Raw genomic sequence first — 10,514 nt, forward strand, 5'->3', positions numbered from 1 at the left:
TGATACTAAGAAGATTATCATAACTGTGGTGGCCGTGTCGTTCAAACTTCTACCCATTGCTTTAAGTTTTGAAAAATCAGGATATTCACGTGATACCTGGTGAACAGGGAAGCAAGGTAGATGGAGATTAGAATACAACTAACATATTGAACTCTACATAATAACATGCACAAGAAAACGTAGCACAGATTAATCTAATTCATATGCAACTATTACCATCTAATCAACCCGCAGGACACAGGAAATTAACCTGACCCCTACGAGGTAGCGGTACAAATGCTTTCCTCGTTTTTCAGTTGGATTCAGGACGCTAGACATTATAGAGAGACCGACGATCATGAACTGAAGGATCTGCCTAGAATATTTGTGGTAAACACGGTTAACTTGCACAATTATTACGTCAACATTACCACGTAATATTAGAGATTATATGTAGTTTTATTTATTTGAGTCTCACTTATTGATGCTATCTTTTGATAACTAATACCTGGTAAAGTTGGCTCCATTGTATAGGTAATGTCTGTTCCACAGCGTTTCGCGGTGAGCATATATAACAATACGGAGGAAACTAAGGAATCAATACCCTGCTTAATGGTAGAAAAACACACAACGTACTCAAAAATTGACGGACCAAACATTAGTAAAAAATATTTAACAATAATATTTGGGGTCACTGCAGAACTAGTATGTAAATAATAACTCATAATTGTCCCAACGTATATTTATAAGTTCAAAACATGCCTTATCGAAGACTTACATCAATTTAAGTCACTTAAGAATGAAGACACCAAAATTATACAGACTGATACACCAATATCGCGTACCAATTACAGCCATCACCGGCAAAATAATAATTCGCATGGAGCAACAATGCTACATCTTTAAAGGTACATTACAGTTATACAATGTCATCAGTCCGACACATCACGCATGAATTAATATGTAGTTGCTAATATATGTTCATATTGTCAAGTAATGGTTGTATTATTGTTAAAATCAATAGGTCAAACATAATTGGAACATATTACAACATGTAAATACGCTGTGTTTTCCATGTCTACATGTTAAAATTATTTTTCCAAACACTGAAAGTTGCAGTATTGTTTATACATTGCATGAGGAGCTCGGCACTTACGCTAGCATTACGAAAGTTTGAGAAAAACAAATAGAAATACATTCCGTGTTTAGAGTATGAATATTATGTTCACATAAAGATTTTTTCTTTTTTCGCGTGTAGGCAAGACAATGGAACGTATTGTCTTCAAATATGTTTACAATCATTTACATGCCAATAATCTTATTTATAAATTACAATCTGGGTTTTTACCTTATCATTCAACGGTTTTTCAGTTGATTGACATATACAATCAAATATGTAAGGCATTTGATGAAAAGAAATCTACATGCATGGTATTCTGTGACATTTCCAAAGCTTTTGACAGAGTCTGGCATACAGGTCTTATTTTTAAAATACAAGAGTATGGCATTGAACACAATGTGAAAGATTGGATTTATCATTATTTGTCGAGTAGGTCACAAAGAGTTATTGTTGGACAAACGTTTACTGAAGTTCGCAATGTCAATGTCAATGCTGGTGTACCTCAAGGGTCTGTACTTGGTCCGCTGCTTTTTCTTATTTATGTTAACGATATTGCCGACTCCCTTGTAAGTACAACGCGACTCTTTGCAGACGATAGCTCTCTAGCCGTTTCTTCGTCAGATACCATCCATATTGAATCTACATTAAATAGCGATCTTAAAAAGATTTAAAATTGGGCAAACAATGGCTTGTACAGTTCAATCCCCTAAAGACAGAAGTTATTTTTTACGCTGTGCAATCAGACTCTACCAAATATCGTGTTCGAGGGCAACTTGTTGAACTTTGTTCAAAACCATAAACACTTAGGGCTTTGGTTTACAGCCAATGGAACATGGCACGAACATATAAGCCAAATTATTAAATCAGTCTCTAAAGTGCTTGGGTCAATGAGGTTGTTAAAATATAAACTTGGTAGAAAAACGCTTAATCAAATATACATCTCGTTTATGCGACCTTTGCTTGAATATTCATCTTTAGTTTGGGATAATTGTGCCGTCTATGAGAAGGAATGTTTAGAAAAAATGCAATACGAAGCGGCTAGAGTAGTAACTGGGTTAACCCGATCAGTTTCTAATCATAGACTTTTAACTGAAATTGGTTGGATTCCACTAAGTGAGCGCAGGGAAATGCAAAAGTTAATTTTCATGTATCGTCAAAAGTTCGGTAGCTTGCCACAGTATCTTCGCGAACCAATACCACAGTCAATTGAACAAACAACCAATTATCCGCTTCGAAACAGACATAATTATGTCACCATACCTAGACTTTTAAGTATTTACTCGAAATCACCAATCCCATCTTCCATAGATTTGTGGAACCGGCTTGATGTTCACCTTCGTAACAGTAACACGCCTAACGAATTTAAGGCACGTTTAAAAGATACTTACAAAGGCACAGTTGTTCCGAAATATTATCTTGTCGGGGACAGAATTTCAAATATACACCATACAAGAATCCGAAATGCTTGTAGCAACCTTAATGCACATCTCCACATAAACTTTCTTCGTGATACTCCTATTTGTGACTGTGGACAAGGCACAGAAGATGCAGAACATTATTTCTTTAAATGTAGTAGACACGGCGAAGAACGCGTGTTATTTTTTCGAAATACTCGAATATTCATCCTTTAAGTACATCTAAATGATTTTTTGGGATAGAAGATAACACAGTCGATGAAAATAGTGTGCTTTTTATTGAAGTTCTAAAGTACATAAAATTAACGAAACGTTTCTTTTGATATCACCCTCAATCACGATATAAACGGTCTGGGATGTTATTACATTGTATTTTCCTTTGGTGGCAACCAATTCTTTTCTTCTTTTTTCTAAAGTAATTAACGTTATCTCTATTGTATATTTACGTTTAATCATAGACTTAATCGATATTGACGCTATAGTGACGCCTGGGAAGGGCTGAAACTAATGTTGTAATAACTTGTAGCCCAACCCATTTGTTCTTTTTGTTTTATTTGATTGTAAATGTACATGTAAATTGTATGCAAAATAATTCTTTACAAAAGAGCAATAAAAAATATGATTAAACTAATAAAGATTTTTTGTTCCAAGAGATTTTTTGTTCTCACTTTTGAACATGTGATATATCATACGTTCATTTTGAGATAACCTCAATATTGAAAGCTTGGGAACTTTGCTTTAAGTGTTAGTTAACTTATAGAAGTGTACCGACGGATAAGTGCAATTGGAATTTGAATTCAAAACTAGTGAATTAAATAAATGTGTCCATAGAGAATCATGCATTTAATATGCTAAATCAAATTTAATTCCAGTTGCTGTATGACGTAGCAGGTGAAAGGCTTTATGATCAGTTGAATACGGAAAAGGTGAATAAATGCACGTTAAGCATACATAGTTATGAATAATTAAATTGTCGAAATTTGGAAATCTGATTGACGCAGACACGCACTGACGCTTAAACAGTATCTTTTAAATACTGTTTAGCTGCGAATACAAATATTCAGTTATAACTTGGCTTATGATTGACCTCATGCTGTTTTCATTGGCTACGGTAGACTCATAGTGGGACAAGCTTTTCAGTTTTCAGGTATATTGACATACGAATGTGTTTTCCTTTTAACAACTTTCAGAAAGGATCGAAATACCACGCAGATAAAGGTCACTTGCTTCAAGACGTGCAAACTAGATCACCAAAAAAGTGTGCCACATGCAATCAATTCATGTGGAGCATGTTGCAACCTCCGCAAATAATAAAATGCACTAGTCAGTATCACCAAATTTTAATTTTATTATCAACATTTTAATAAATAAAACAGGCCTTGGAAGTAAGCGACTGGTGCTCAACCATCTAGGTATGATAATGATCTAGTGCAATGTATAGGCGTAAGTCACACATCTACGAGGAAAGGCGTATGTGACAAACTGTTCTGGTTTCTAATCATGAGAATGGATGTCTTTCAAATTATTTAAATTTTAAGTTAAATTGAAATTAAATCAATCAATTTTATGACAGTGAAAGACTGTTTGCTGAAAACAAACGCGCTGATTCAAACACACTATGCAAATGTGATGGAATATGTTCAAGATATTAGAAGTCATAAATGCAGTAGGATGTGAATGAATGGCAAAATATAGTTACATAGAATTATTACCATGTGACTAAAACTAAAAAATATTGGCGCATCTGTTTCGAATAATACATCTCTCTAATATTATATGTATTTGTTGTAGGATGTAACACCAAAAGACTTACATTACACTTTGATAACTTCGACGATAACGTTAGGCCTGGTCATAGGATTCCAATTGGAGCAACAGGTACAACTACTGTTTTGTTATTGTTTGTAGTTCTACATTTACAGGACAATCGTATGTCGTAATTTAATTTGGCTCACGTCAATGATGTGTTTACATAGTGAGCTACATGTATTGTAAAGTCCGTCATGAGCCGCCTAGTTGAAAATATGTAAATGTTTTGTTAAAACAATAGTATCGATGTCATCTGTGTTGCTATACGAACACTTGTTTGAGGGTTTAATACAAAACAGTTTTTTCAATATTTAATGTGGTTTACGTACAGACGCATAGTGACAACAAATATAAATTACAGCTTACGCCATAAACGTCTGTTTGCCCTAGCAGTTTAGCTCTTGTTTATGACTTTTAAAAAAAACTTGTATATGCATATAATAAGTTTGTTTATATCCGAGGAAGCTTCGACGAAGAACATTATTACAAAAGACACACAGCGCTACCTACACAATTACAGATTATATATATATATATTGATGGGAAATTGTGACATGACGCTTTGCTGACAACCTTTATCACGTCGAGTTTGAAATTTACATGCGTATGCACGTTTACACACCGACCAAGACGTGGAACATGTCCTTAGAAATGCGTTCGATCGAAATATTTCTTTGATTATAGTATAAGTTTCCTTTGATTATTTTCAAGTTTAAACACATTACTGTGTCTAAGCCGACGAAACTGCATTTAGTCATTTCTTGAGAATTTCATGTCGGAAATGACGTTTAAAATGAATCCGTTAATGATTTAGTGTAATATTTAAAAGTAACAATAAATCATCAATTGAATACATACGACATATCTTCTAAAGGTAATATAGTACGCTCCTAAAAACAATTTAATTGATTTGTAAGTTTATTTTGTAAAAAAATGTCATAAACATTAGTCTATACAGGTAGCACTTAAAACATTTTCTTGCTTGTGCTTATACGTTATTTTATACATACACACACACATTTTATACATATACAACCCGATGGTAAGTCTGATACAATCATGTGTGTTTTCTTGTTTTTAACGGTGATCAATTTAAAGAAAAAATATTTTCTTTAGTACCTTCACATATTTACAGCTAAACCTGCTGATGGGTCCAATCTCAGGAGACTTTTTCTACAGGCAGAGTCTCATGACATGAAAGAGGATTGGATTACCCACATCAAGGAAAAGGTCAGACAATTCTTGGAGTCAAGTTCTGGACATAAGACAGAATATTTTGGAGGAAAGGTCATTTGAACGCACAAAACATTGTAGATGAAAGATTCTGATCACAACTAATGAGCATCCCTTTTGTGTAAAACTGGTCTGGTAGATTCCGCTTGTTTAACGTTTTCAAAATGTATGCATTGATATGCGCTAATGTCAGCGTAGGCTTGCTTAACATGTACTCAATTAATGAATTCAGCACGAGTCCCTGTGCCTGCGTGTGTGTGTTTGTGTACTGTTTTTTTTTTTGTTTCCATTGATTTATTGCTGTAGTTTTGATTAACTCCATATGGCTAGGAGTTATGTTAAATAGCAAAAAGTGTGACAGTCAATTAAATAAAAACAATAACCACCGATTCCACTGCTTATCGTGTTAAGTAATACTTCGGACAGCTACTGAGTTGTTTAGATATTTAATGATCTGTATAGTTTAACATGTTACACAGTACATGCATTACACGTTTCGGTCAGAGTTATCATCGAAAACGTAACTTAAATCCTGAGCATGATAATATAAGTATGTTCTAATGGCATATATATATATGCTATTACTACTCAATACACAAGTCGTAAACGAGAAATTGCTGTCTTTATTTTACCTTGCGATATTTTCTTTGCCAAACATCCAAAGTGTTAAGGAGGTCATATCAGAAACTTTATATTAGGAATGTTGCAAATGTGAAACACATGGACTGAATTTATATGGCCAGCATATGTTCATTAATTAAACATTTTCTGACATCACCAATGCTTTGCAGTATCGACACTGACTATATTTTTCCCCAATGACGCAGCACTTTTTGTGCTTCAATACTCGAACCTTCCTGGCATTTTCTTTAGAAATATCTTTCGATTAGTCCTACATACATAAATACACCCAATGAAGCTGAATCTAAAAAAGGACGTTAGGAGCCTTCAATGTAGTGGCGTGTTAAAGGTCTTTATTACAGTGGCGCGTTAGAGGCCTTCATTACAGTGGCGCGTAAGGGGCCTTCATTTCAGTGGCGCGTTAGGGGCCTTCATTACAGAAGTGCACTAGAGGCCTTAATTTTAGTTGCGCGTTAGGGGCCTTAATTTCGGTGGCGCGTTAGGGGCCTTCATTTCGGTGGCGCGTTAGGGGCCTTCATTACGGTGGCGCGTAAGGGGCCTTCATTTCGGTGGCGCGTTAGGGGCCTTCATTACAGAAGTGCACTAGAGGCCTTAATTTTAGTTGCGCGTTAGGGGCCTTAATTTCGGTGGCGCGTTAGGGGCCTTCATTTCGGTGGCGCGTTAGGGGCCTTCATTTCGGTGGCGCGTTAGGGGCCTTCATTTCGGTGGCGCGTTAGGGGCCTTCATTACGGTGGCGCGTTAGGGGCCTTCATTACGGTGGTGCATTAGGAGCCTTCATTACAGTGGCGCGTTAGGGGCCTTCATTACGGTGGCGCGTTAGGGGCCTTCAATACGGTGGCGCGTTAGGGGCCTTCATTACGGTGGCGCGTTAGGGGCCTTCATTTCGGTGGCACGTTAGGGGCCTTCATTACGGTGGCGCGTTAGGGGCCTTCATTTCGGTGGCGCGTTAGGGGCCTTCATTACGGTGGCGCGTTAGGGGCCTTCATTTCGGTGGCGCGTTAGGGGCCTTCATTTCGGTGGCGCGTTAGGGGCCTTCATTACGGTGGCGCGTTAGGGGCCTTCATTTCGGTGGCGCGTTAGGGGCCTTCATTTCGGTGGCGCGTTAGGGGCCTTCATTTCGGTGGCGCGTTAGGGGCCTTCAATACGGTGGTGCATTAGGAGCCTTCATTACAGTGTCGCGTTAGGGGTCTTCATTACGGTGGCGCGTTAGGGGCCTTCATTACGGTGGCGCGTTAGGGGCCTTCATTACGGTGGTGCATTAGGAGCCTTCATTACAGTGTCGCGTTAGGGGTCTTCATTACAGTGCCGCGTTAGGGCCCTTCATTACACACGCGTTAAGGACCTTCATTAGATAAACGCATTAGGGGTCTTATTACACTGGCGTGATAGGGGCCTCCAATGCAGTGCCGCGTCAGGGGCCTTATTTACAGTGGCACCATAAAGGCTTTTATTACAGTGGTGCGTTAGAGGCCTTCATTACATTGGCGCGTTAGAGACATTACTTTTAGAGGAGCGTTATTACCCTTCATTTCAGTGCCACTTTTGGTGCCTTTATTACAGTGGCTCGTTAGAGTCATTCCTTACAACGGTGCGTAGGGGCCTTCAATGCAATGCCGCTTTAGGTGCATTTATTACAGTGCCGCGTTAGGTACCTTCATTGCAGTGTCGCATTAGATGCCTTAGTTACAGTGTTACGTGAGAGGCCTTCATTACAATGGCACTATTGGGGCCTTTATAAGAGTGGCACGTTATGAGCCTTCATTGTAGTGCCGCGATTAGGGCCTTCATTACAGAGCCACATTAGGGGCCTTCATTACAGAGCCGCGTTAGAGGCCTTCCTTACAGTGCCGTGTTGAGGACCTTCATGAGAGTGCCGCATTACAGGCCTTCATTACAGTGGCGCCTTAGAGGCCTTCATTACAGTTCCGCTTTAGATGCCTTATTTACAGTGGCACGTAAGAGGACTTCATTACAAAGATACGTTAGGGGCCTTTATTACAGTGGTTCATTAGAGGCCTTCATTACAAAGGCGCAATAGAAGCCTTCATTACAGTGGTGGGTTAAGGACCTTCATTGAAGTGGCGCATTAGAGGCCTTCATTACAGTGGCGTGTTAGAAACATTCATAACATTGGCGCATTAGAGCCTTCATTACAGTGGTGCATTAAGGACTTTCAGTACAGTGGTGCATTAAGGACCTTCATTACAGTGGCGCATTAGAGGCCTTCATTACAGTGGTGCATTAGAGGCCTTCATTACAGTGGTGCATTAAGGACCTTTATTACAGTGGCGCATTAGAGGCCTTTATTACAGTGGTGCATTAAGGACCTTTATTACAGTGGTGCATGAGAGGCCTTCATTACAGTGGTGTTCTCTGCGACGTTTGATTTGGAAATGAAATCGGGCAAAAAAATAAACAGTGAAAAATATTAAAATGATATTTCACTGATTGACACAGTGAATAGACCTTATAATTCACTGATAAATCTCTTGTGTAGTATTTCAGTTGTAAAACGACAATGAGTGTACACTTATTTCAGGGCGAAAGAGAACCAGCAGAAACTTTTTAAACGGTTCCTCTAACTACCAAGATGGAGAAGCCTTATAAACATGACTTTGAATAAATAATACGAGTCTCTAAGGCTAAAATCGTAACAATGTTCCAAATTAAACTCGTTTTCAAATTACAATTCAAAGTATTATCGTTTTTAAAACATATGCAGCATGTTTTGTATATGTTTAAAAAAGTCGATGCTGCCATTGTTTGGATTTTACTTAGAACTGGGAGCAAGAATTTTGTATTGTTGAAAATCAACGTGACTCCTGTTGTTGCTTGGCAACAATAAAAAAGCGTTGGAAGTAAAGCTAACTGTTATGGATAATGGTATACTTATAAATATGCATGTATTTTCGATGGTCATCATCATTTCATCAGCAAAAAGTCTGAATTTGCATTCAGGTGTTTACGACTTGATGACAAACGTGTTTAAAATATTAATTATTCTTTTCAGACATCTGACTTCTTCTTTTTGTCGTCTAAATCTGTTTAGCACTTTCTTTAGTGAAGTGATTTAAAAATAACAACAACAACGACGACTTCGAATACGACATTCCGGATCAAAAAGCAATACTAATAACCCTTTTATTATATACATTCCTGGTTAGATCACTTAAAAGCCACATGTTTTCATTATAAATGTCAATTAAACGACGCACTATTTTGTTTCATTACGTCGTTTTAACATCGCGCAACGATACTTATGTGACGTAACGTCACAAGAGTGGAATACGGCCACTGGAGATGAATACGGACTACCGTATTTCGCGATATGTATTGCGTGTGGATATATGACGGGGATATAATAAAGTGAAGTATGAGGTAAACTTGGATCTGACGGACAGACGTGCCAACCGCATTAATGTATCAAATATGTTCCGAAAACTGAACACTCCAAATAATTAAGCTATGATTTTGAAAACTAACTACAGTTTGAGTTCAGTAATTTAATGCTCATAATAAAACAAGTTTTCAATTTTATTTGAAGCTTCGTAATCCTCACGAATAAACATTGGGGCGTACTTGTTCAAACAAACTTTGAGTGTCATAAAAGATTAGAAATTAAAATTATTATAAACTGTATTAAAATAAATGCCGGTTGTCTTCATGTATATATTCTACAGAACGTGTTAAAAAATTCAAGTACTTTGTGCACTGGTTACACTCTTACGAGCCTTATTCTCATTTTGTTTTAATACCCAAATACTGTAAAAAAAATGTTTTTTCATTTCACTGTGTGATTGTGATGCCTCAAATTTTCGTTTCCGTCCTTCCAATCAAAGTCCCGACCTTGGTCGACAAACGATGAACTCGTGTGTATGATCGTAGAAATAAGACCACATATGCCTCATGCCGTTGGCAGGAGTATCCATAACACATGCCACTGAATGTGTATTGAATTTCACGTCGATATCATTTACTCCCGGAACATATCAATACGACCACTCGCCACCGGACCATCGGATCTTGTATGCAATGATTCGCGCCTTCTCGACAACAAGATCAGCCATATCTAGTCCAGCAGACCATCTGCAGTCCCTTGATGGCTGTTTGATGAAAGATTGGCAGGCGGGCTGAAAGGAAATTGCTGCAATATATTATCAACTGAACTACAGAAATTTATAAGTGACATCATACTTTTGATCATTTCTAAATAAACCTTTTATAACTGATTTTGTAGACAATACGTATAATACGTTTATAAGTTTTTTACCGGTGTAACCGTTTTTTCAGAATTAAACCTTAATTTCTGTAGCTAA

General features: G+C 37.5%; 1 protein-coding gene across 3 annotated transcripts in view; it reads left to right on the top strand.

Moving 5' to 3' along the window:
- LOC128206237 (rho-associated protein kinase 2-like) overlaps positions 1 to 6,156 on the top strand; it is a 40,932-nt gene extending 34,776 nt beyond the window's left edge. For all 3 annotated transcript variants that reach the window (XM_052908570.1, XM_052908569.1, XM_052908571.1), the window contains 5 exons: positions 297 to 369; positions 3,387 to 3,440; positions 3,705 to 3,837; positions 4,306 to 4,392; positions 5,459 to 6,156. In XM_052908570.1, coding sequence (XP_052764530.1) covers positions 297 to 369; positions 3,387 to 3,440; positions 3,705 to 3,837; positions 4,306 to 4,392; positions 5,459 to 5,619 — 508 coding nt within the window. In that variant the 3' untranslated portion in view covers positions 5,620 to 6,156. The remainder of the gene's footprint in view (positions 1 to 296; positions 370 to 3,386; positions 3,441 to 3,704; positions 3,838 to 4,305; positions 4,393 to 5,458) is intronic.
- Positions 6,157 to 10,514: the final 4,358 nt, after the last annotated feature.

The sequence above is a fragment of the Mya arenaria genome, chromosome 10 (assembly GCF_026914265.1).
Source record: "Mya arenaria isolate MELC-2E11 chromosome 10, ASM2691426v1".
Lineage (NCBI taxonomy): Eukaryota > Metazoa > Mollusca > Bivalvia > Myida > Myidae > Mya > Mya arenaria.